Source organism: Rosa rugosa, chromosome 4, assembly GCF_958449725.1.
Source record: "Rosa rugosa chromosome 4, drRosRugo1.1, whole genome shotgun sequence".
Classification (NCBI taxonomy): Eukaryota; Viridiplantae; Streptophyta; class Magnoliopsida; order Rosales; family Rosaceae; genus Rosa; species Rosa rugosa.
In genome coordinates, this window is record NC_084823.1 from 55,140,325 (window position 1) to 55,165,180 (window position 24,856).

The 24,856-nt window shown below is 38.8% G+C and overlaps 1 protein-coding gene and 1 pseudogene across 1 annotated transcript; both read right to left on the bottom strand.

Moving 5' to 3' along the window:
- Positions 1 to 10,397: 10,397 nt before the first annotated feature.
- On the bottom strand, positions 10,398 to 14,599 carry LOC133746024 (NAC domain-containing protein 100-like; annotated as a pseudogene).
- Positions 14,600 to 15,627: 1,028 nt separating this feature from the next.
- LOC133746025 (transcription factor MYB106-like) lies at positions 15,628 to 17,179 on the bottom strand. The gene is made up of 3 exons (XM_062174181.1): positions 16,932 to 17,179; positions 16,698 to 16,827; positions 15,628 to 16,526 (listed from the first exon to the last, which is right to left on the bottom strand). The coding sequence occupies exons 1-3, from the start codon at positions 17,068 to 17,070 to the stop codon at positions 15,842 to 15,844; spliced, it is 954 nt and encodes a 317-aa protein (XP_062030165.1). The 5' UTR covers positions 17,071 to 17,179; the 3' UTR covers positions 15,628 to 15,841.
- Between the last annotated feature and the right edge of the window lie 7,677 nt (positions 17,180 to 24,856).

Here is a 24,856-nt window from a genome sequence, read left to right on the forward strand (position 1 = left end):
TGACCTAGATCGGGGAGAGGTTGATCGATGAGACTCTTCTGTGTAAAAAACCTAGATCGGGGAGAGAAGAACCATAATTGGGAAAGGGAAAGGATGTTGCTGATCGGGGGGATAAGAACCAGAATGGGAGCTGCAATTGCTTAATTGGGGTCTAGCTCACGGAGAAGGAAAGAAGGCTTCTGTTTTTTTAACCAAGTGTTTAGAAAACTCGGGGTCTAGCTCACTTAAGTTTTAGTTCAGCCAAAAATATATTTTTGTCCAAACAAAGAGAAATAATTTCTCCATTTACTCAGACAACAGAATTCTGTTGTCTGAATTTTCTAAATTACAACAAACTTGAAAAAATTGTTCTAGTATTGATTTTCATACCATTCAGACAACAGAAATAGTTAAAACTGTCGTCTGAAGACGTTGAAAAAAATCAGACAACAGAAAAAACCTCTTCTGTCGTCTGAGGGGTATGGTCTGAAGCATTTTTTGGCATAGTGTGGGGATCTCTGGTTAGCTATAAATAAAGAGAGAGACAGAGAGAGAGAGATTGACACAAGATGTATAGTGGTTCGCCTCCGCCTGAGCGGGAGACTACGTCCACTTGAAAGCTTATACTAGTGTGTCGAGCCTTGCGGCCTAACAAGATTACAAAGTATGTAATGGGATGAATGAATCTGTTGAGTTGTGGGAGGAGGCATTCCTTTTATAGATGAAGGAATGCTTCTCCTTTACTTGTTCTTCGATGTGGGACAAGAAACCACACTATTCTAGTCTATTTAACATGCAGAAAGCTATGTTATGGAGGCATGTTGGCAAGGGCGGGAAGGTGGCTTCCCGGTGGCGGATTTGCGACTTCCGGATACCGCCGCGTAGCCTGAACATAGGGCTACACGATGCATGTCTCGGTTGGGCCTTGCCATGTCTTGTGGATGTCCCAAAGTGGGTGTTACTTATGCTTGGTGACGTAGTAAATACTCCATATTATTAGAGGTATGTACAAGTCCCCGAAGTCCCCGAGTAAGAGTAGCTTCTTGGTTGGGGAGTTCAAATCATGAAGTCGTCAAGCATAAGTAACCGGGCGGTACGGAGCCCCTACAAGTCCCCGAACTCCGTAAGCAAGAAGGGACTCGTTTAACCTGCACAACAAAAACAAAAAGCAGGCATACGTAGAATGCTCGTTGCATTGGGCAACAAATGTGAGTTGCATTGATATGCGTTGGCATATATAAACGTATGAGGTGCGTGATACATGGTGATGTATACACGCGAATGGCGCTGCGAAGGTAAGCGTTTGTTTGGTTGTCGCTTGTATTAATGGAACGAAAAAAGAATTTGATTTGTCGCGGGCGACAAATGGTAGAAAAATTCCATGTTCCATTAACGTGTGGTGTGCCGAGTAGAATGCCGGGAAGGCGTGAGCGGGAAGCTCAAGGGCGATGAGCGGAAGCTCAATGGGATGCCGGGAAGGCATGAGCGGAAGCGCAATGGGATGCCGGGAAGGCATGAGCGGGAAGCTCGTGAGCGGAAGCTCAATGGGTTGCCGGGAAGGCATGAGCGGGAAGCTCGTGAGCGGAAGCTCAAGGGTGCCGGGAAGGCATGAGCGGGAAGCTCGTGAGCGGAAGCTCAAGGGGTGGGCCCCTGGTAGGCCCGCTAGAGAGTCCCCGACTCCCCAGCCATGTTTGTTGAGGGGGAGCTGCACGGAGCAGAGGGTGTTGGGAAGCGATCCCAATCTTTGGTACCCAAGCGTCGGGGTTAACTGCCGGATCAATGGCTGCCGTAGGCTGTGTTAACTAGTCCCTTGCTGCCGGATCAATGGCTATTATGAGGCGTTGCCTGACCGCTTGGCGGTTTTGGTCGTAGACCGTGGACTCGTAAAGTTTGTATGTGCACGAAAAAATGACACACACATAGAGCAAGCATGTACGATGTAGTAAAGTGGCCAAGAACATGTCGTAGGCATGCTTAAGGGTCATGGAGATATGTATAGACATGGCAATAGCTCTTAATTGCGAGAGCGTAAAAGATAAGAGGGAGACACTTATCCGGTGCCGGTTTGGAGGCGAGCGGAGTGTGACCGAGCGTTCCGGACTGTGATGCTTAAGAGCAGTGGCGGAAGGCTGAAGAGGTCGGCGGTACTGCGAAGTTGGCGGAGGGAGCTGCAGCGGAGCAGTGCAGCGAGTGTGCAGCGGAGCAACTTGCAGTGGAGATCGCTGTCAAGGGAGTGAGACGCCGGCGGTGGCCAGCGGTGCGTGCAGAGATTGGCGCGCAGTAGTGTAGCGGAGCTTCCCCGGCGGAGCGGCAACGAAGCCTTGCAGAGCGTGAAGAGGAGTTGCTGCAGTTCGCCGGGCGGAGGGGGAGTTCGGCGGAGGGAAACTCAACTAGCGGAGCTCGTAGCGGCGTTGTGGCTGGTGGTGCCGTTGATATCAGTGGGCGGTACCGCTGACAGAAATTGTGGCGGAGCTTGCGCCGACTGTTATCTCTAGCGGAGGACTGGGTGCTTCGGCGGTGACTCGTGGAGTCAGCGGAGACAGGAAGTCAGTGGAGACCTGGAGCATGCTAGAGGAGGCGCTTTATAGCAGGCCGTGGTGCAAGCTAGCGGAGCTTTGTTTCAACAGCTGAGCAGTGGTGATGCCCAGCGGAGGAAGTTGGGCGGTGGCTCCGAGCGGCGCTGTACATGGTGTACCAAAGATTGGGGGAGCGGAGCGGCAACGAAGGAGGAGGGCCGCTGGCGGAGTTGGGCGGGTGAATGTGCCGCCGACTGCAGGTCCACGCAGGAGCTGGAGTGCAGCGGAGCGGTTGAGTGCTGGCGGAAGTTGCGGCCAGCGGTTGTGGAACTCGGATGGAGGTGTTCGGCGGAGCGAAGCCGGTGGAGGCTTGGCCCGACCCTGACCTCTGGACAAGCTTGGCGGAGCGATGGCCGCTGATGATGATTGCAGCTTGGTGTCTGGGTGCCCAGAGAATTTTTGCCGCCAAGTTTTGTTTTGTTTTGTTTTTTTTTTTTTTTTGAGTAGGTCGTTGACCTTGAGTTGGGCGTTGACCATCTATGCTCGGCGTTGACCAAGAATGGCCAGCGTTGACCAAACAAATTTCTGCACACTTCTGCTCTAGTTGTACCGCTGGAGTGATGTTTGATCATGCTTTGGCAAAAGTTGCCGCCAAGAAACACAAATTCAAACATGAACTCACTGGGAACCAATGAGTTTGAACTTGCTCAAAGAAGGGAGGGAAGAGTTTCTTCGAGTTCCGCTAGGCAGACTTAGCTCATGGAAGGTGACGAAGCCAATTGTTGGCTTCCCACAGACGGCGCCAATGTTAACGTTAGTGATCCGTGGGGATCTCTGGTTAGCTATAAATAAAGAGAGAGACAGAGAGAGAGAGATTGACACAAGATGTATAGTGGTTCGCCTCCGCCTGAGCGGGAGACTACGTCCACTTGAAAGCTTATACTAGTGTGTCGAGCCTTGCGGCCTAACAAGATTACAAAGTATGTAATGGGATGAATGAATCTGTTGAGTTGTGGGAGGAGGCATTCCTTTTATAGATGAAGGAATGCTTCTCCTTTACTTGTTCTTCGATGTGGGACAAGAAACCACACTATTCTAGTCTATTTAACATGCAGAAAGCTATGTTATGGAGGCATGTTGGCAAGGGCGGGAAGGTGGCTTCCCGGTGGCGGATTTGCGACTTCCGGATACCGCCGCGTAGCCTGAACATAGGGCTACACGATGCATGTCTCGGTTGGGCCTTGCCATGTCTTGTGGATGTCCCAAAGTGGGTGTTACTTATGCTTGGTGACGTAGTAAATACTCCATATTATTGGAGGTATGTACAATATTCTTTATTTAGTTGTTTTTTACTTTTGTTGGTTAGTTTGGTTGCGCATTTTGCAAGCAATAAGTCCCTACACTTATTGTTGTGTATGGCTAGTCAGGCTATGTGCATGTGTGTGCACTCAACGTGTCTTGTCTGCTCTAGATAGCCAGCAAGTCCCTTGCTTCGTCAAATGGTCGCTTCCGCCTAGTGGCAGGGTGAAGCTAAATGTCATCGGATTTATCCTCCAGTAACAATATAGTAGGAAAGCTGTGCGTATGGTAATTATATGCTATGTTGTAATCGGGTTACATATCGAATTATCTTTCTGTTATGTCACCGCTATGTTAAAGCAAATAGAGTCACCAGTATAGTACTCTTTGCTAGTTGGTACCTAGTTAAATACAGTTATTTGGTAGAGATGCATGATAGTATTAATTTCAAGACGTTCTCTAGATACTTACTGTAATCAGGGGTTTAGGCTCAATGTCCTCCCCTTGTATTCTATTGTTTCATTAATCAAGGCTTGAGGGCAGCCGCATCAGCTATTTGTTCAAATATATATATATATTCTTTATATAGAAATGCGTAGCCTTGCTGGATCGTATGGATAGTTCCAGTAATTTGTAAGAGAAATTCTTACATAGGGAAAACATACCACGTGTCTGGTGGGGCTGACCAATCAATGAACATGCAGAGAAGTATTTTGAATATTTCATTTTAATAAGTAAGGATTGTTTTTCGGAACACATTTAAAATTTTATGAATTCTAATTGGGCAACCCCTCCGCCACGTGATACGTTTGCCCTACGTAAGAACCTTGTCTGTTGTCCATGAAAACATCTTTGTAGTTCTTAAATTAAGGATCAATTACTAACCAAAAACGCTTCATGCAAAAGTTGAGAGGAATGATTGCATTTTCAAATTACGCAAATGGTGATGATGATCATCGGGAACTGTAAGAGAGATATGTAAATTGTCCAAATCTTACTATAACTATCTCGCTACTGTATACCACGTACCCTAATTAGTAATTTTTCATATTACACGCGAATAAAATACGTACTTACATTTTATTCAAAAATACTTATGTACTTCGTATTTTTGAAAGGGACTCGTTAAATTTCCCGTACTTTTGAAGCCAAAAGTATTATACACGTGCTATACACGATTTTTACGTTTTTTTCCTTATTTTACACATATTATTAAACAAAAATAAATATAAATTAATATTTTTAATTATTTAATTAATTAAAAATATTTTGCCGAACTTTTCAACGAACTTTTTGATAAAATGTCGGAATAATACACGTACGTATTTTTCGCGTACTATACACATCCCGTTTTTCGTGTACCTTTATTTTTGAATTTTGTTTTCCCACCACCTCCCCCCCCAAAAAAAAATTATTTTTTTGTCACGAATCAAAACAGATTAAATTGGGTGAAGCTGGTGATGGTTTCGTAAGGAAAATGAAAAAGAATCAGTAATTGGCCTCGTCTGCTGTAGGCTTCGGAGGATTCAATTGTAACCCAAAACAGAGGCCTAGAGAGCAAAGCTATCTCCACAAAGACATATACAGTGAATGAGATTGGGTAGGGGCCCACATACTCAGCAAATGATATGAAATCGTCAGATCAATAATCTGCCAATCTGTTCACCAATGGATCGTCAATGGGCAGGGCCGGCCCATCTCTATTCAAAAGTAGTGGGCTCGGGTTGGGTCAGGTTGGGCCATAACATGTTTTTACAGATTTCGGGACAAGGCTGGGCAGGGTTTTTCACAAAAATCAAAGCCCACGCCCGCCCACAAGCATATGGCCTTGCCGGCATTTTTGGGCCGAACTGGGCCATTCTGACAAAAGAGCTAGGCCTATTTATTTAAAATATAATAAAGAAAATAAATAAATGGTGGTGCTATTCGCACACCCATTTTCTCTATTCACACACCCTCTCTATTTTTCCATTACTTTAATACAATTTTTTTTTACAAATTACCCTAACTACCCTCTCTTGTAATTATATATATATTTTTTTCTTTTTTCTATTTGACAAGTCAATCAAGAATTAAACATCATTATACAATAAACCAATTTTTCTCGTGAATGTCATTGTTGATTAGGAAAAAAAAAAACAAAAAAAAAAACCAAAAGTTCTGCAATTAGTGTGGCAATGATTAGGCTCAGATGAAAAATCCCGATGTAACTGAATTTGGGGATTTAGATATGTCATCATGACTGCTATACAAAACTGAAGAAAGATATAAGCATATCACCTAAACTAAAGGAGATTCAAAACCTCTCACATCTGATTAAGTAACGTTGATTCAAGATACCATTCCCAGTGACATAAAACATTTTGTAGAGTGATGATATGACTAAAGTCAAAATGAAATCAAAGCGTCAATAATTTCAAAATTATCAATCAACTCAAGTCAAAACCATGATTAGCAAGCAAGCCATACCAAAATCAAACTAAGATGAACAGAACGCACAAATTTAAAGCTCCTAGTCCACCAAATAGCTAAGAAATTGATCTTTTTAGCGGAGAGCAATGGATTGAACTACACCAAATCATTTCAGTTAGAATCTTACCAAGAATGATAAATTCAAAGGGGCTCGAATAATCAAATTCATATTTTTCTTTCATGTCTCAATTGCAAATCAGATGTAAATTTTTTTCCAAAGATAGGTCTAAAGTTGCTTGTTCTACCATAATTAAACTTCAAAGCATCACGTTAGAGAGATAGAATGACTATGCTAGAGAAGTTTTTTATAGAAAAGAAAAGAGAAAATCGTAAAGAGTTTTGAAGTTCTCTGTGTCTGCAGGAAAATAAGGGTTTAGGATTTGGGGATGAATTTTTTTTTTTGGTTACAGGGGGTGATTTTTTTTTTTTTTTTGACAAAGAGGATTTGGGGATGATTGACTTGCCAAATAGAAAAGAACAAAAAAAAAAATGAAACAGAATTGCAAGGGAGGGTAGTTAGGGTAATTTGTAAAAAAAAATTTGAATTAAAGTAATAGATAAATAAATAGGGTGTGTGAATAGAGAAAATGGGTGTGCGAATAGCACCACCCTAAATAAATAATCTAAAATCAAAAGGAAGTTAATGGAAAAGGAAGTTTGAAAGAAAGTTAATCATATGGTGATATGGACAGAGAAAAGAAGATAAATAAAAGGAAATATACGGGTTGGATCACATTAATAGAAATAATATATAAAATTAAATGGGTTTTGGGGCTGGACTTTTAGGGCCGGCCCGATCGAGCATAACTCTGGCTTAAGTGAGCCGGGCTTTGAACCATCCGCCCTAATACGGCTTTATGTCCAATTGGGCCGGGCTGAAACGAGCTCTTCTTCGGGCCAAGTATAATTTTTCTTTAATAGGCCTGGCAAGTTCTCGCGGGCGCTCAGGCCCACGAGTCAAATGACAATATATGTACACCGATTCAGCAAACACTGTTGTACAATTACACGCGCATATATATAAATATATATATATATATATATATATATATATATATATATATATATATATATATATATCAGTCTACCTCACAGTTCATTTCAATTTAAAAATATTGAGCAACACTTCCTAACACCATAATGGTAAATCAAAGAAAGGCGATAATATAATGACTATTATTACATGAAACTGGTTTACTAAAACATGAACTTGATATGCATTAATGCACTTATGTGCTTCATACAGTAGAATTTTCCCCATATATAATACAACTTGTTAATAAAATTATTCAATGTGTCATGTAACTATTGGTCAACATGCTCAATTGGATTTTAGCACATTGAAAAAGTACTATTTAAATTAGTACGTGATGAATAAATTTGAAATGATTAATTCTATTTTGTTTTGTTTTGGTCATAAAAAGTATGCGCGTTATTTTTGTTAAACAATGACAAGTGTTTCAGGATTTCTGCATAATTAAGCATTTCTGTCACTTTGGATTCTTGTTTGACAATTCATTGGAACCAGGAATAACGTGAAACTTTGCGAAATAGTAGCTTTGCATGTCTACTTCAAATCTGGAGAGTTGTGATTGAATTCATTGAAATGATGATTGTTGGTGAAATTTTTCTTTCTTGTTACCAGTTTACACTTTTTTTTTAGTCCTCGATCTTTAGTAAGTTAAATTAGACATGCAAAGCATGCCTTGAAACTTTAACTTTCAAGTCCGAAAGGCTTAGAAAAGGTTTCATTCTTATCCATAAGTAACAACAAATGACTATTTTCTATGTATTATGATCAGTGTTTTCTTTTTAGAATAAGCCCACACATGGAAGCTCTAGCTACTGCTCAGTCTATAGCAGCGTGATTTAGTCTTAAAGGAGAAATGATGTTAGGACTGAAGATGGTTTACATTTTCATAATAGGATCAAGGACTCAAGTGGACTGAAATTTGGTTATGCGGTACTACATCAAAGATTTCAGGTAGAGGGTCTTCACTGCTTAGAGTTTTTCCTGAAAAGATTTCTATGTCTTTATGCATACAAATTGCATTGTTTTTGAGTGGTGACCTGAGAGTGAAGGGAGCAAAGTGACTTCCTTGGGTTTCGATCCCCTAAACCTCTGGAGGGGCTATACGGACTGGAGGATGTCTAACATCCTTTGAGGTGTGGCGTCACTCCTAGGTGGTATGGCGTAAACGGCCACTCTCGCTACTTCTTGCTAGTTGTTTGTGTATTTACTTTAGCAAGTAAGTAGTTGGCATTAAGACTGGTCATCGTTTTTTTTTTTTTTTTCTAGAAAAGTGGGTACCCTTTCATGCATCTTTTTACCATAAATTCATATACGAATTTTTAGTTTTCTGCTGTTGTTTTGATAGCATCATTGGTACCAAATTTCAGTTTGTTTTCAAACCTAGCTAGCGTCACTTCCTACTGAGCATATGAACGTAAGTGATGCTCAACCCTACTCATTTCAGGTACTGTGCACAAAGTTGAAAGGGAGCGGAACTAAAGTGGTGACTTTGGCGTTTTAGAGCTTGTCAACTTCTGTCCTCTAAGGTTTATATTTGCTGTTTGTGACCTTGATGTTTTGTTTGTTGTTTTGAGCCTTTATCCTCCTTAAACTTTGTCATGGAAAGCTAAACTTAGCATGTTATAGATCTGTTTGAAAGGTTCATTTTGGTCTGTGTAAATATCAAGATCAGTCATTCATGTTGAATCACTCCCGAAAACTTGTTTTGGGGTCATGTATGCACATAACCACGCCTCTTTGAACCCCAATTTGTGACGCAAACTCGTATCTTTTCAATTCCTATTTCTAAATTGTTATTTAGTCATGTTGAGATTGTTCCTCCTGCTGAACTAATCATACTTGCTACTTGCCATTTGCTTGGAAACTGTTCTAAAGTGTACTGTTGAAATTCTCAGATTTTACTCTCCTTGAAAACCACTAGTTGTTAATTATTTTGATTTTGTGTTGGTTTTAAGCTTAATTACTATGCTTTGAATTTTGTTAGCTTCTTTCACCTAAAGTTTTGAGATATCTTTATTCCAACTATTAAGTTGTGTTAACAGGATTTTGGAGTTTTTCCTTGAAACAAATACTCAATTTCAATCTTCGGGCTTTTTAGTTTGGTTTTATAATGTAGAGATTAAAAATCAATTGTTGTCTATATTGATCTCCAGAGTTCATTTTGTTACTTTTCTCATCCTAATTTTGAAAGTCTTGCTCATCTTAAGAAGTTTGAGTATTGTTTTGTCAATACTTGAGTTTCGTAAGATTAGCGGCTATGTGACGTCAACTCATTTGGGGCATTACAATAAGGGGGATTAATGTCCCTAGAATTAGGATAAAGAGACATTTTCCCATAAAATAAAGCTGTAAAGAGTATAAAGAATTTAATCCAACGCAACAAAATATGCTGACTTTGTGACCAAGGAAATCTGTCTCATCTTCCCCGGTATTGTAGAAATGTTTTTGGCTTACATTCATTCACAAGAGTATAGGCTATAATTCACATTTCAAGTTTTCAACTGAATCATTCAATAGGGAAGAACAGTTTTCATTGAAATTATCACACACATAAAAGTAGGAAAATTAACGTAGTGAAATTTCAAACGAAAAAGAAAGGAAGAATAAGAAAAACTTCAAATTCATTGTTGTAAGGTAATGAAAATCAATCATGATGTCTATATAACAGAAAGGATCTCGATCTACTTCTTTATTAAGATCCGGCGCAAAATTATGAACTTTTACATAAAAGGTTAATAAGGGTGAGCTTGACTCACATCATACCTTATGCGAGGCAACCTAATTAAAATGACCTTCAAGCTCATTCCCCTGTATTGAGAAATTTACATTACTCACATCATCTCGGTAATGAAAATCCCCACGTACTGCTTGTTAATATTTTGAGAAATCTACATTACTACACTTTTTACCATCCATTCATATTTTCGTTTCTTTCTCCCGTAAGTCCAAAACTAGGCTTCGTTTCTTTCTCCCGTAAGTCCAAAACTAGGCTTTTATACAAATATAAAGGGTACGGTGCCAGGTGCCTAGTCTTTGTCCAACAGTCCCACACAAACTAACTATATATGTGTATATCAATAGTTGAGCACCTTGGTCTGAAGTCTGAACAGTCTCAACAAGATTTGAATACAAAAACAGTTTCACATCATAATAATTTCTCACAATACTACATAACATAGGCTTCACTTTCATCAAATTCCCTTTTTAATTCAGAAAATATCATATTCACAGACCCACACCATCAATCAACTCCCATAAAACGTTTATAATAATAATAGGCTAGTAGCTGTACTTCTTTCTTTCACATCCAAAAGTTATCTTGATCGTCATATGGCCTCCTACCCATCTCAGGATTTGGCATGACAGAAGAGAATTCAGGGTTCACATCAGTGATCAGTAGTAAGACCTGTTTCTTGAGACACACTGATCATGTCCCTCTCTGTTTTGAAGTTCTGCCTCATGAATGAGACATTGTTTTCAAGCAAGGCCCTCAGATTGTCTTGCATTAAAACCAAACTCGGAAACTAGAAATTTCCTGATGAAACAGGAGCAGAATAGAGTGAATTCTGATACGTGACTCGTGGGAAAGCGTTGTTGTTTGAAGGATTCGAAGAAACGGAGAAAAGAGGATTGCTTTTGATGTAATCAACAATCCCTTGGTTTCTTTGAGAATCAATGGATTCATGGTTGGAGAAGCAGGGCACGTAATTCGACTCTGAAGCCGGTCTGGTCTTGGCACCATTGTAAGCCGCTGTGTCCAACCAGAAGAACGCATTTCAGTTCCATGAGAACCCAAATTCACAAGTCCAGTGAGATGGATTTTTTTACCACCAGCAGATTTTTCAAAGACCCTACAAATCACCCATTTGTTCTGCAAATTTGAGATTAAATTAGGTCAGAAACAGAGGTGAAACAGAGGATAACAGTGTAAACAAGGTGAAACAGAGGGAAATGTTAAACATTTTCACCTATTGGGGCTCTGCCCCTGTAGAAAACAAGGGTCTTCTTCATGCCAACCAAGGATTTCCCTTTGTAAATCTCCTTGTCTTTCCCAGTAGCTTTCCAATATCCAGCTTCAGTTGCTCTGTTTGTCCTCAGACCAGTTGGATACTTTCTATCCCTCACACAGAACAAGTACCATTCCTCCTCTCCCATTTTCACTTTATCTTCATCCACAAACCAAAAATCAAAATCAAAATCAAGCTAAAGCAAACCCAAAACCCCATAATCAAATCGAATTGAAAGTTGCAAACACTGAAATAGATGTTCAAAACAAATGGGAAACTATTCTTTTTCTTGAGAAACTTACATGGCAAATCCCAAGGCTCAGACTTGTTCAAGTCCACATCACCAATTGCTTTGCAGCTGAAGTTGGAATCGATAACCTTCTTGTGCAGGTAGTGAGAAATAAGCTCTTCATCAGTTGGATGGAATCGAAACCCGGGTGGCAAATCAATCTGATCATCTTCCTTGAAAGTTCCAGCTTGAACAGCAAACTTTTCTATTTATTGCATCATTGATACCTTAAAACCTCACTTCTAGCTTTCTTGTCCAAAACCGTTTTTTTCAGAATCTGGGAAAGAAAATTCTCATTAGGATTACCAGCGACTCCTTTGAGTAGTAAAGAAAACGAGGTAAACCGAGTATGGTTGTTGCAAACCAATCTGTAACTGAATCAATAGAGGGGTCTGCTTCATACCTAATGTAAAAGATTCAGATGCATCACGTAACTAACAAATGAAACATGACTTGTCAGAGTGCATCAAACAAGCAGGAAAGCCAGAAAAAGGAACTTGCCCTTATATAACTGTAAAAGAATCTGAGACTTTGTGTAAATAAATTGAGTTTTTACAATGTTGTACATGCAGAGAAATGACCTTATATCTAACTACAGTCTCACCTAATAAGGCACTTGGCACTTTTACATCCCTGGGGAAAAGCAACAAAAGAAGGAAGGCCAGAAAAAAAAAAAATGTAGGTAGAAATGAGAAACAAAAGAAAATCTAAAGATTTCAATAGGAAGAGTTTCTCCACCCAAGAAAATTCTATAATCAAGTTTACAATGCAGACTAGTATTGCAGCCCTTAATGCTGGCACCTGTTAACATGCTATGAACTTTAAGATGCACATTATGTTTACACTCAAACGTAAAAGTATATGATCAGAAGCCAAGATGTATTCTTAAAACCTGTCAGATACCCGCACACGATACAACAGATACATGATGCATACATAAGGAGCTGAACTTTTGAATGTTTTCAGTTCACATTCAAAAAGTCCAGGAGCTGCACTTAAAAATGAAAACACAAAGCTTTGTTCAATAAGAGCATGCAAAATTGATCATTGGAGTAGCAAGCCACATACCATTCCTGAAGAAAGGTTGTCCAGTTGGTTTTCAGTCAGCAAGATACGTTGCCAGCTGAATCACTTCAAGATCTACCTGAGCAGCATTTGCCACACCATCCAAGAAACCAGCTGAGATTGAGGTATCAGGAAAGAAGAGACAATCAATGTACATCTATCGATGTGTGTGTGTTTATATATACATAGAGAGAGAGAGTAGGTGTTTTTGAGAGACCATTTCAGATAAAGATAGGTAATCTTAAATCTGGTGCTTCAAAATGGAGCATACCAATTCTTTTCCAGGCATGAGAAAATTGATCACAGCTTTTGCTCCCAAATGACCACAACTGACTCAAATTACAAGAAGTTAAATTATATTATATATATATATATATATATTATATTATATATATATATCTATATAATTTGGTTAAATAAGCAGTTAAATTCATTAGAAAATAGGACAACAGAGACATAATGCTTTATTTAAAAATCTAAGAATTCAATACTGAAACTGACAGGACATGGTATGCACATTCTGGTCATACGTGGACCTTAATTTTCTTTCAAAATATGTCAGTCTATTATGTAATACTTATTACTGTTTCAGGTATGGAAAGAGAAAACAGGAGAAAAAAGCTCTATCAAGTAAAACCTCTGATGCAAGGTGTGGGAAATGAAAAGAGAAAAGCATAATCTGGTTATACTCTCATTACATGCAGACTAAAGTGACCTTACCTGAATTAGCCAGGGCTTGTTGTCCTGAAACATGGTCTGGAAATCCTTAGAGGTAATGACCGGAAGGTTATGATCTTCAGAATGTAATACAAAGGGAAAATTGTATTTATTCATTAGCCTTGAAACGGTGAGAATTGTTTAACGAACAGGAAATCAAAAAAAAGTAAAAGTAAATACTAAAAACAGTATCAACATGAAATTCTTGACTAACCATAAGCAGCAGACTCTAGTAGAGGAAGGTCTATACATGAAAAGCTTTCTCCAGCATATTGCTTTTTGAGCTTCTCAATTACATCCTATCATCAGAAATAAAACAGTGAACACCTGGCAGATGCTTAGAGAAAAGAACATGGATAGCACTCCTAGCTAAACATGTCAGTGAAGTTTTAATGTCACCAAGGCTGGGAATGGAGGCAAAAACTCACTATTTGCTCCTCAAAGCCAAAAATGTCATAGTTTCAACTCATAAGCATATCGAATCTGCCAATCATGTCCAATACCATAGTTAGAGAAGAAGCCAAATACTACCTACGAACTACATTGTCACTAGAATTAGTGACACAACAGTAATCCTATTACTACTATTCTGAAATCGTAGATAAAATATAAATACACACATATGTAGAGGAATGTACCTAGAGATTTAATAGTACAAAACTGCCTAATACATGCTTCATCAATTTGGCATTCCATCTCATATCATTACAATTCATAAGGCAACACCAGGAATCAACTGACCTTTATAAATTCAAGAGAATCCGGAGCTTGCGCTTCTGAATTCCTGAAATAACAATTCATCGTAGCTATTTTAACAACTAAAATCACATTGATTGATTCATACATGAACACAGAAAAGGTTTTCAAACTTTGATATATACACAGCAGATTATCAAAACTACAGATTGTGACGACATGGCGTATGAAAGGAAGAGAGAAAAAGTTACCACGTTGAAGAAACGTTGTCGTAGGCCTCTTTCACTTCTTCAATGGAGCTCTGACTCCTCAGACCAAGAACTGCACAATTCAACGAATTAAGAGAGACAGAAATTGAGAGAGAACACGAGAGAGAGAGAGTTACCGGTGTAGTGAGAAGGAGGGAAGGATTTGGGAATAACAGAGATCGAGCTGGAAATACATGGCGACGATGAAGAGAATCATAGGCATGGAGTAGGCTCTGATCGTCGACGCCATTGACGACGAGCTCGTCGACGTCGCCTTCGCCGCCGGGGAAGCAGCAGGGATTGCCATGATGCTCAATCGCCGGCGAGCGAGTGAGAGAGAGAGAGAGAGGACGACCTTTTAAAGTGGGGAGCTGATCGATGGGCTTTTTCCAATGGGATGCGGACACGTGTCGGATAGTGGAGTTTGTATAGGAATGGTCAATCAGGTGGAGTTAAAAAGAAGAGTCCGAGATTGGCTGTTTTTGGGCCAGACTTGTATTTAGGAGAAGAGTCCAGCCCATTTAACATGGGCTAATAGAATACAATGGACGGTTTTGGTCCATAATCTCTTTTCATAGTGAAATTCTTCAGCTCGACTGTTGCATGATAGGTGAGAGACTGCTCTATTTAGATGTATTTTTTTCTATTCGATTTGATTTCAGTTTATATGTGTTGTATTTTGGCTCAAACTTTCCTTAGGCTGTGAAGTATCTAGTAGCTTTATTTGTGGAGAAAAAGAACATCCAAGTTTGTTTACAATAGTCCAGTTTACTTTCTCCAAATCTACTTATATTATTTCATGCATTTTCATAGACAACTTGTCCTTTTGACTCGTGTATGCCACTTCAATGACTGTTTGATATTTGGAATAGGGCAATTATCAAAACTCGATTATCCATGGCCCAGTGTGTGTATTTTAGTGAAAATAATTTTTAGACAGGAACAAAATAGGCCTTGTACGGATTCACACTTCTTAGCTTAATTACTAATCGATGTTAAAAATTGAGAATTGACACCCTTTATGACTCAAAGCCTAATTGACATTATCCACCATCCTTGTTAATTTTCATTGAAGATCACGATCCAATCCATATTTTCTAGGCTGTGAAAATTAAGATGAATAACAAGTTAAAGGTAAAGACCCGGCGAGCTCAGATAGATAGATCGACCATCTAATTAGTAATTTTTTAATACGTAGTATAACACTAGTAGTGAATATAAAGAACAATTTAGCGCATATGTAGTAGCCTCATTACGAACTAAGGCTTGTCTCTAATTTTTTCTCAAATAAAAAAAGAAAAGTAGTAATTTTTCTAAATTATCTCCGCATAAATGTTGCTGATGAACTCAAATAAGAGACATAAAAGTTAATCAGAAGCGAGAAAATAAATCCACGTAAATTGAAAAACGGTTCATAGTACTTCATCTACTACATTTAGTCCTCTATTAGGATTTAGGAGGTACCATGTTTTAGGCGGGTGCATGTAGACGACATATCATTGTTATTATTTCAAAGGTACTTAATTTGTTCCCTGCTCCTTCATCATTACTGTTGCACAATGTTCCAAACTCCAAGCATCCCCAACTTCAAATCCAGTGCTGTTATGATTGTGCTGGAGTAGTGATGCCTCCAATAAATCATCATATTCATTATTAGTACCAGACTCCCCCAAAACTTCGTCCAAAACTTGATCAAAACCCAGAACTGATGTACTGGTTCTTGGAGCCTCAAACTGATCACAATTAGTAAGTACGCCTTCAACATCAACTTTACCAAATGAACCAACCTCCTGCCCAACGTGGGTGGAAGTACTACCAATACCACCACCTTGGCCACCACTGTCTGCAGCTAATATTGACTTCAACAGTAGCAGGATTTCCCGTGCTCTTTCGTTCATGTCAAGCCATTGTGGTACAGGCACGGGTCCAGATCTAGGAGGTTGGTCGTGACTGATGAGTAGTTTTGACTGTCTGGAAAATCTACCTTCTGCTTGAAGCCGAGCAGTTTCCCACTGAGCCATGTGGCTGAGGTTTGAGAGGTTCTTCGGGTCGTCGCCATTGGCAGAGGCATGGATCGCGGTCTTGGGCTTGTGGGTTACAGGATCAAACCCTCTCTTGGCTAACCTCTTCTTTAGATGTGTGTTCCAGTAGTTCTTTATCTCATTGTCTGTTCTCCTTGGTAAGTTAGCAGCTATGGCCGACCACCTACATTTAAACATGCTTATCTCCATTAGCGGCTGTTAGCATGGTAATGAAACACATGCACAACGTTTTAAACAACTTCACCAAAGCATCAACCAAAGTCGACCAATCAATCGATTCTTTTGAATCGAGTAATGAATTAATTAATTAAGATTCAATTTAGCAAAAAATTACCTGTTGCCCAAAAGTGCATGAAGTAGAATGATGGTCTGGTCTTCCTGCAAACTGAAATTTCCTCTCTTAATATCAGGGTTTAGGTAGTTTCTCCATCTTAGCCTGCAGCTCTTCCCACATCTTTGGAGACCTGTATATAATACATAGGAAAACAGAGGTTAACGAAACCTATCTACAAATGGTAGCTACATATGAAATAAGATGAGACTACAAAGAGAGAGGTTAAGTATTTACCAGCTTTCTCTGGCAAGGAACGCCAGCTTCCATGGCCATGTTGTTGAACGAAAGCAAAGAGCTTCTTGTCCTCCTGAGGAGTCCATGGACCTCTCCTTATTCCAGGAGATGCAACAGTACTGTTAGATTGCTTTCCCATTACGTTGATGATGATGATACGAAAAGGGAAAGCAGTAACGAGATGGTACGTAGCCAGGCCAGTACCCTTTCCTTTTCTGTCCCTTTCTGTCAGATTTGATTGATTGTTTGAATATGACCAAGAATGGGCAGATTTCAACTACTATATCCGCTATATATAAAGAAAAACTAAACCACCCTTTCTTTTCCTGTTTGAATAGTAGATATGACATGAAAATTGTTGTTCCTAGCTGGACGTGATGTGGGGCTACTAATCACGTGACCTCAGATTTTCAGAATCTACAAAATGTGACCTCATAGGATGAGGCGATGGCTGCCAATTTGGTACAACCTTGTCGAATACAGTTGAAGATCAGGAGAAGATCCTCTGAGCTACCTAAGTTTTCAAGAAGATGAAGACACATGACCAAAGTCACATCTGGGCAAGAGATTGATTCCCTCATCCACATCGTAGTAGCCTAGTAGGGCATTCAAATCTTAACAGAGTCTGCCAGAAATCTCCTCGGAAACTCACTACGGGCTACCACCTCCACCCTATCACTGTTGCACTCTCGATCAGATCAGAACAGAAAACCAGAGGTTTCCATTAATCATATTACCCACGCTTTGATCTCCAATTCTTGAAGTGCTGGTTTGCTCAATTTTTGTTTTTTCCTGTGATAATTGGAAAGACAAAAATGTCTCTCACGTACAAACTAAGTTAACGGAAAAATTGGATGAAAAATTTAAAAGTTGATAGGGTGTAAACCGGCAACAATTAGAAAAGTGAGAATGTAAATAACCAAAATTGAAATATTATGGGGTAAATCGACAACCACATGAAAAGTTAATTAGGGAGTAATTTGGCTATTTCCATAATACCCATTCAAATTTTTGTCCTTCTCCATTCTTTCTCATCGTCTTCTACACTCTTGACAGCTCCATGTCTCTAACTCTTATTTATCATATCAAATATATATCTAGTACTAACAATTCAATCCCAACCTCCTCACCACACCATAAAAGTTAAGATCCATGCCAGACGAAATGGGTGTTGCTAAAATCCAATAAACACGACGACTTTCTTAACTGGGTCAAGCACAAACACTGAAAAGAAATTGAATTCACAACCGGGTGTTCTTACTTGGCTGCGAAATTGATATGGGTCTCGCTCAAAAAGTTGGGGGAGGGTTCAAAAATCCAAGCGATGATGATGAAGAAGAAGAAGTCGATCTGGGTTTTAATTAAATTAATAACGAAGATGAAATAAGGGCTAAATACTGTTTAGTACCCTGTGGCTTGAGTCCAACATCGATTCAGTCCCTCGACTTTCAATTTCATCAAAAACACCCCTACATTATCAAAATCTCATCTAATAGGTCATTCCGTCAACAATCCGTCAATTAAAGCCGTTAACTCGCTGACGAGGCATGTCATGTCAGATCATGTGGGCCCCACCTGTCAGGCAAAATTCTAAAATTGCCCCTGCCTTCTCCCAGCCCCAGAAGAACTCGGCTTCTTCTCTCTGTATGTGCTTTCAACTTTTCCCATATCTCAGCCTTACTAAATCAACTAAAACTAACATCTCTCTACACAATTTAAGCACATTTTATCAAACACACACCATACTTGCTTAACCATCATACACCACACAATTTGCAGTTGAAGATCAGTGCAGACGTACTGTACGTGTCCATTACACTCTTTGTGATTCTTTATTTGTGGATTTTATTTTGTTGCAAGTTTTACATTTAGGAAACAGTGACTGTCATTGTCTACAAAGTAGTTTGTAATCGATCGGTATACTTATAACGTCGTTCTAAACTCATGCTGGAGTAGCCGATAAATTTTAATTATTCTCTTTGACAATTAAAATTTAATTGTTATACACTAATATATATAAATACACACACACAGAGAAAAATTCTACAGTATTGTGATATTTTATACATTCACTTAAACAAATTTGGTTCAAGTCTGTGTCATAGCCACAATCATCTATATACACGAATGACAATCTACACCTACAAACTAATATTGTGTTTTTGACATTTCTATATAAAGTTGGAAAACGCGTGAAATTAACATTTTGTAAGCTTCATTAACCATTTCTTAAAGTATTGACAAGGTTAAATCACTATTATAGATTAAAAAAAATATTTGAAAAGTTATTCAGTGCATTTATGTATGTCATAAATAAATCTTACATATATGACCATAAAATTAAAATTTTTGTTTTGTGCATTAATCTTAGTTATGTTAGAGATAGTTAAGGTAGTTAAGCGAGTAGTGCTACATATCACAAATTTTTTTACCAAATATGAATACAAAATGATGTGGCGGATGCCACATCAACACTCTTTTTTACAAATCTTAGTGACATGGATTCCTAAAAATAATTAAGAAATACAATTATTTTCTTATAAATATTAAAAAAAACAGAAATCCCTAATTCACCGCCCTCTATGAGTTTCTTCTAAAACCTTATTTGTAAGTTCTTTAATTATCGCTTGAAACACAGGTATCTGACAAGATTAAAATCTCAAAATCCTTCTAGTATCAAATTCAGAAACAATGTTCCTCCAATTTGGTTGGGAGAGAGTATATCTAAATCAAGAGGAATTTGACCCCAAAATCACTTTGGAACTCGGAAGAATACCATAAATTCCAGCTAGCATCATAGATATAATTCTTTGAAGCCATGCAGCCCCATCTTGCAAGATTCTAAACTTATCTTTCGCAATTGAAAGGGTGGAACCCATCTAGGATCAAAGTTCATAATAAATGAGTCGCAGTAGCAAATGAATTATTGATGTATGGAATTAATCAGGATACATATCACAGCAGCAATTGATCGGAGCAGCAATGGAATGCTTCTTTATGGAAAAGTTCATTTATTTATCTTGAATTTATTTTCTATTTATCACTTTAGTTTTATTTTATTAGAAAAGATAAACAAATAATGAATCCACTAAGGCAAAAACTCCATGTAATCAATGATTTGGCACATGCCACATCATTTGGTAATGAGTTTGGTATAAATTTTTGGGATATCAAGCATTTTCCTTCGATCTATGATCTCGTTATAGGTTTGTGAATGATAAAATTGTAACTTTAATTCAGTGATATGTGGATAGTATAACTTTATTGCCAATGTTGTAATGTTGATTTAATTAGATATAATAAATGTACAATAACATCATAATACCCTAAACAACGCTCTAAAATTCAGTTTCACCTTCTATTTCACCTTGGGATTTGGAAAAATGATATACGTAGTTACGTACACGATACCCCATTCCCTATCCATAATAATGCAGGTTAGGATTTGAACTTTTTCATGTTCTTTCATTAGTTACTTTTACTCATTTCGATAGCCAATCAAAAACTGTTCAGGTTCACCACACAACCAGTCAAACCCTAGCTAGCATACGTGAACTAACTATTTTGTGGTCTTCAGACTTGCAAAGTTACCCCAAACTCGTGTTAAAATATCATTGCCCTCCTATCAACTCAATTAAAAATAAGCTGCATGCTAATTTGCTATGCAATAATTTCAAGCGCAGAACGATTTCAATGCGACTTCACCGACTCGATCAGTTAAATGTAAGTTGGTAATCTCAGGTCTCATCTCAACACGACTTTAATGATTTTATGGCCAGTAGTTGGTAGTCCATCCTCTGGTTCCTGAATTTCGCTATTACTACTCACTCACTCACAACTTCAATTAATTGGTATGTATTAATTATCCCCATCATTACCCAGAAATTTAAATTAACAAACTTGTTTCTGATTTATTCAAAACATGTCTATATACGATGCAATGCAATGCAGCTATTGGTAGAGAAACCCTAACGATAATGAAAACCGAAAATTATTCCTAATATTTTAAATCCCTTATTATCCGACCGCCCGCCCTGTGTCAAAACCAGAAAAATTCTCCCCAGTCTTCCTGTGAAAGTAGCTTATATTTACCTTTATTTGATTGGTAAATTAGTACAGTACTTTCATGATACTAGTTTCTGTAGGAAATTGCCGAGGACATAAAAATATACGCTTATATGAACATTTAGTCAGTGAGATTGATGCAGACATAGTAACTCATCGTTTAATTAGCTTGGTTGATTTCGATCAACAGAGTAATTTTGCTTGATCAAAACAAATAAATTCATCGATCAAAGTTTGTGCTCTTTTTCTCAGAACCAAAAAAAAAAAAAAAAGTTTGTCCTTTTTCCTGTTTAGGTTAATTTGCTTGGGGAGCGCGCTATGTGGCCGTTGAGGAATCCTGCTGTTCATCAGTGGATTTATGGCAAACGACTATAACAGTACGAAAAAATATGCAAGAATATTAATTTGCCCTAAGCTATATAGTACATGCTGCATGTGTTCCCGCGCGTTCTTTATTGGAAAGGACGATAGACCTTACTCCGAAAGTAACTGTTCGGTCTTCTTTCTGCAGTACTATTTGAAAAAGCCAGCGCAAGTTCATTTTTACAACTCTCTTTAAATCAGGGACCAGGAAATGACCTAATTTCGTATGGTATTTAATTTGGGAAGTTAACACTGTACGTTGCACAGGTTCCCCCCCCCCCCCCCGGGGGTAAAGCTATTCTCCCTCGTTAAAAAGTACTGCATGCTAGTTGCTTGGTTTGTTTCTGTAGGTACCGATAACTACTCGAGTTAAATAGTACTACTGCATATAGGTACGCGTCGAGTTAGGTCTAGGTTATTGATAATTATATGTAATTGCCATACATGCATAGGATCGAATCGATTCAGACCAACTACTCCGGATATCTACAAATATGGAGATCGATTAATACAATAATACCTAATCATTATTACCAGCTGGGTAGCTAGGTGCATATATATAGATTCAGGACCTCAAAATGAACTTGCACAGCGTTCATGCAGACAAGATTCTACCTAGAAATAGGATCTTTCATTTACCACCAGTGGTCCATTTACAGTTTACCGCTCCGATCCATTTACTAATTAGATGCAGATCGATGCCAATTGATTTACATTGGTGTTGGAAATTGGCTTGCATTTTAAAATTGTGGACATGACGATCATCATTATCGAAAACAACAAGAGTCATCGGCATGAATTGTCCAGGTCAGATAGCAGTTTACTGATGAGCTGCTGCATGGCACAGGAAAAATTGAAGAAAGGAGAAAAAATTAATATGCATGGCACATGTTTTCCATGCTGTTTCATTCATTCTACCCAATCATAACCCTAGATTCTCAGTTAGGCGCGTAAATAATTACTACACACCTACACACGTACACTGCAGTGGACACACAACTTAAATGACTCCGGCATTATTTATTAAGCAATCATTCTGTGATTCTGGACTACCACGTGGCACTGCCATGTGGTAGTCCAAGCCAATAATATCACTTGAATTTGGTGGGCACTATTCAGAGGGGTGAAAAATAAAAAAATTTAAATTAAGAGACCAATTAAAAATAACTACAAGTCATGTGGGCCAATAATATCAACTTGGACCACCAATTATATCATGGTCCAGGACCATGTAATAATTCCCCGACTTTTTCAAATTTACTTTCTCAACAATATATAACTGCAAACCCGAATGCTTAATTAATAATACTGACCTCCAAGGTTGTAACCAGTATAAAAAATTACTTTTTATTCAATGATTTATTATGGAGAAATTGCAGAAACTGCAGTAACAAATTATGTATAGCTTGGATTATCCAAAAAAAAAAAAATTATGTATAGCTTGGATCTTATCTAAAATGGGTTTAGTCTAATTTGGGTTTTTGACAGAACGGTGCTCGTTATGTCCTCTTGCCCGTCTGATTATGTGTATATATTCCCCACGCACAACAGAATAGAATAGAACAAAAAAAAAATGAAGGAAGAATTCCCACGCACATCTTTGTAAACCCATCAACAAATGAAAGATGAGACTATATATACGTAGAGAGAGAGAGAGAGAGAGAGAGAGGGTACCAGCTTTCTCGGGCAAGGAACGCCAGCTTCCATGGCCATGTTGTTGAGTGAAGCAAAGAACTTCTTGTCCTCTTGAGGAGTCCATAGCCCTCCTTTTATCTCCGATAGGCCTCATCATATGGCCCTTGGGCCCTAAGCCCGACCCGACCCTTTCATTAGGGCGGGCCGGCCCGACCCTTTTTAAAATAGGGTAGGGTATGGGTCATACAAATGAAATCCGGCCCCGCCCGATTGAGCCCGTAAGGGCTAGGCCTTGCCCGGCCCTAAAAGCCCGACCCTAAAAATTAATGGAAAAAACTTGGCTGACCAACACCAATGAGGACATGACATGTGTTTAATTTTATGTTATTTTAGCAGAATAGTGGTACCCACAAGACTGTGGTGATGACGTTGGGTAGAGAGAGAAGAGAGAGGCAACGTTTTGGAAGATAAAGTGAAATTGGACACATGTCGTGTCCTTATTGGTTTTGGTCAGCCAAGTATCTTCTATTATACTTTTGAATTTGATTTTACAATATTACATGTGTATAAAAACTATAGAAGTTTTGATGAGTATTTGAATCTGCCATATTATAAATGGGTCTCTGTCTCTAAAATCATTTTGGCTGTAAGGCTGTTTAAGGCCCAACCCAAATGTGAAGTCCAACTTGCCAAACCTATCCGGCTATCCCATTATTTGTCATCGACCTAATTGAGACATTGAGTCTGACAGGACCCGCCCCGGATTTCACCCTGAAATCCGAGGTGGCCCTGCGGGGCCCACCTTAGAGATAACTCTCCCGAGAACTGGCTGAGTCACCCTTAAAGTGGACTACCCTAAACACCAACCCACAATAGATCAGAGCCAAACGAAGAAGTGCGGAAGCTATTCGTCAACTATGCCTCGAACCATGTACGCCCGACCTCAACTAATAACGCCTGCAAACTGGGGATTAGAAACCGAAAGGCCCAGAGGAAAGTAGATGAAAAACGTTAGCGTGATTGGACAAAAATAAACAATTTAAAAGAAAAAGGATTTCATACTTTCCCACATTTATTCTCTTAAAAATCTGATGCATGCAACAATAAGAAAACACATTTGGCTTTAAATCCAAGAATTTCAAAACGATAAACCGACTAGCCTCGCTAGTCACAACATTCGAAAAATATATCGTAAAACCGAAATCTCGTTTCTAAAAAAAAATAAGACTTGCCCCGCTGGCTACAGTGAAAATCGGACTAGCCCCGCTAATCAAGCAACGATAAGATATGGGGAAGAGGTATCACCATACGAAAGAAGGGAGCCTCCCAGGCTCGGGTCGGAGTGTCCCACACTCTGGAGCATCCCATGCTCTGCTCTTACTCACCCACGAACACATAGTAAGCAGGGAGGAGTACTGATAGACTAGCTAGCAATAAATATGACGATCCAGGTATGGTGGGTTAAAATCATACGAAAATCGAAAATCAGTAAGGCTTCCCCATAAGTCCCGCGAATAAAGAAAACACGGGTACAATTCCCAACCGTACCCGGAAATTCTCATAGTAAGTCACAAAAATCAACAGCGTATCCCACACGCTAAAAGAATAATTAAATCAACCGTTTCCTCGACAAAACTTCCATTTTCGAAAACCCTTCAAAATTCTCAAATCAACGAATACAAATATAATATTTAAATCCGAAAACAATTCATTCCCGAAATCACTTTATAATATTTCATAAATCTCAAAACCCAATCAAATCCGAAATCATTTTATAATCTGAAAACCAAAATCACTATCGGTAGCAAATCATCATATGCTCAAAATATAAAAGATGATAATTAAATAAAGCATTACTTTAG

Coding starts and splice junctions, on each gene's coding strand:
- LOC133746025 (XM_062174181.1), bottom strand. CDS start 17,070: ATGGGAAAGCAATCTAACAGTACTGTTGCATCTCCTGGAATAAGGAGA. Junction 16,828..16,931: donor TTCCTTGCCAGAGAAAGCTG/GTAAATACTTAA, acceptor TATTATATACAG/GTCTCCAAAGATGTGGGAAG. Junction 16,527..16,697: donor CATGCACTTTTGGGCAACAG/GTAATTTTTTGC, acceptor GTTTAAATGTAG/GTGGTCGGCCATAGCTGCTA.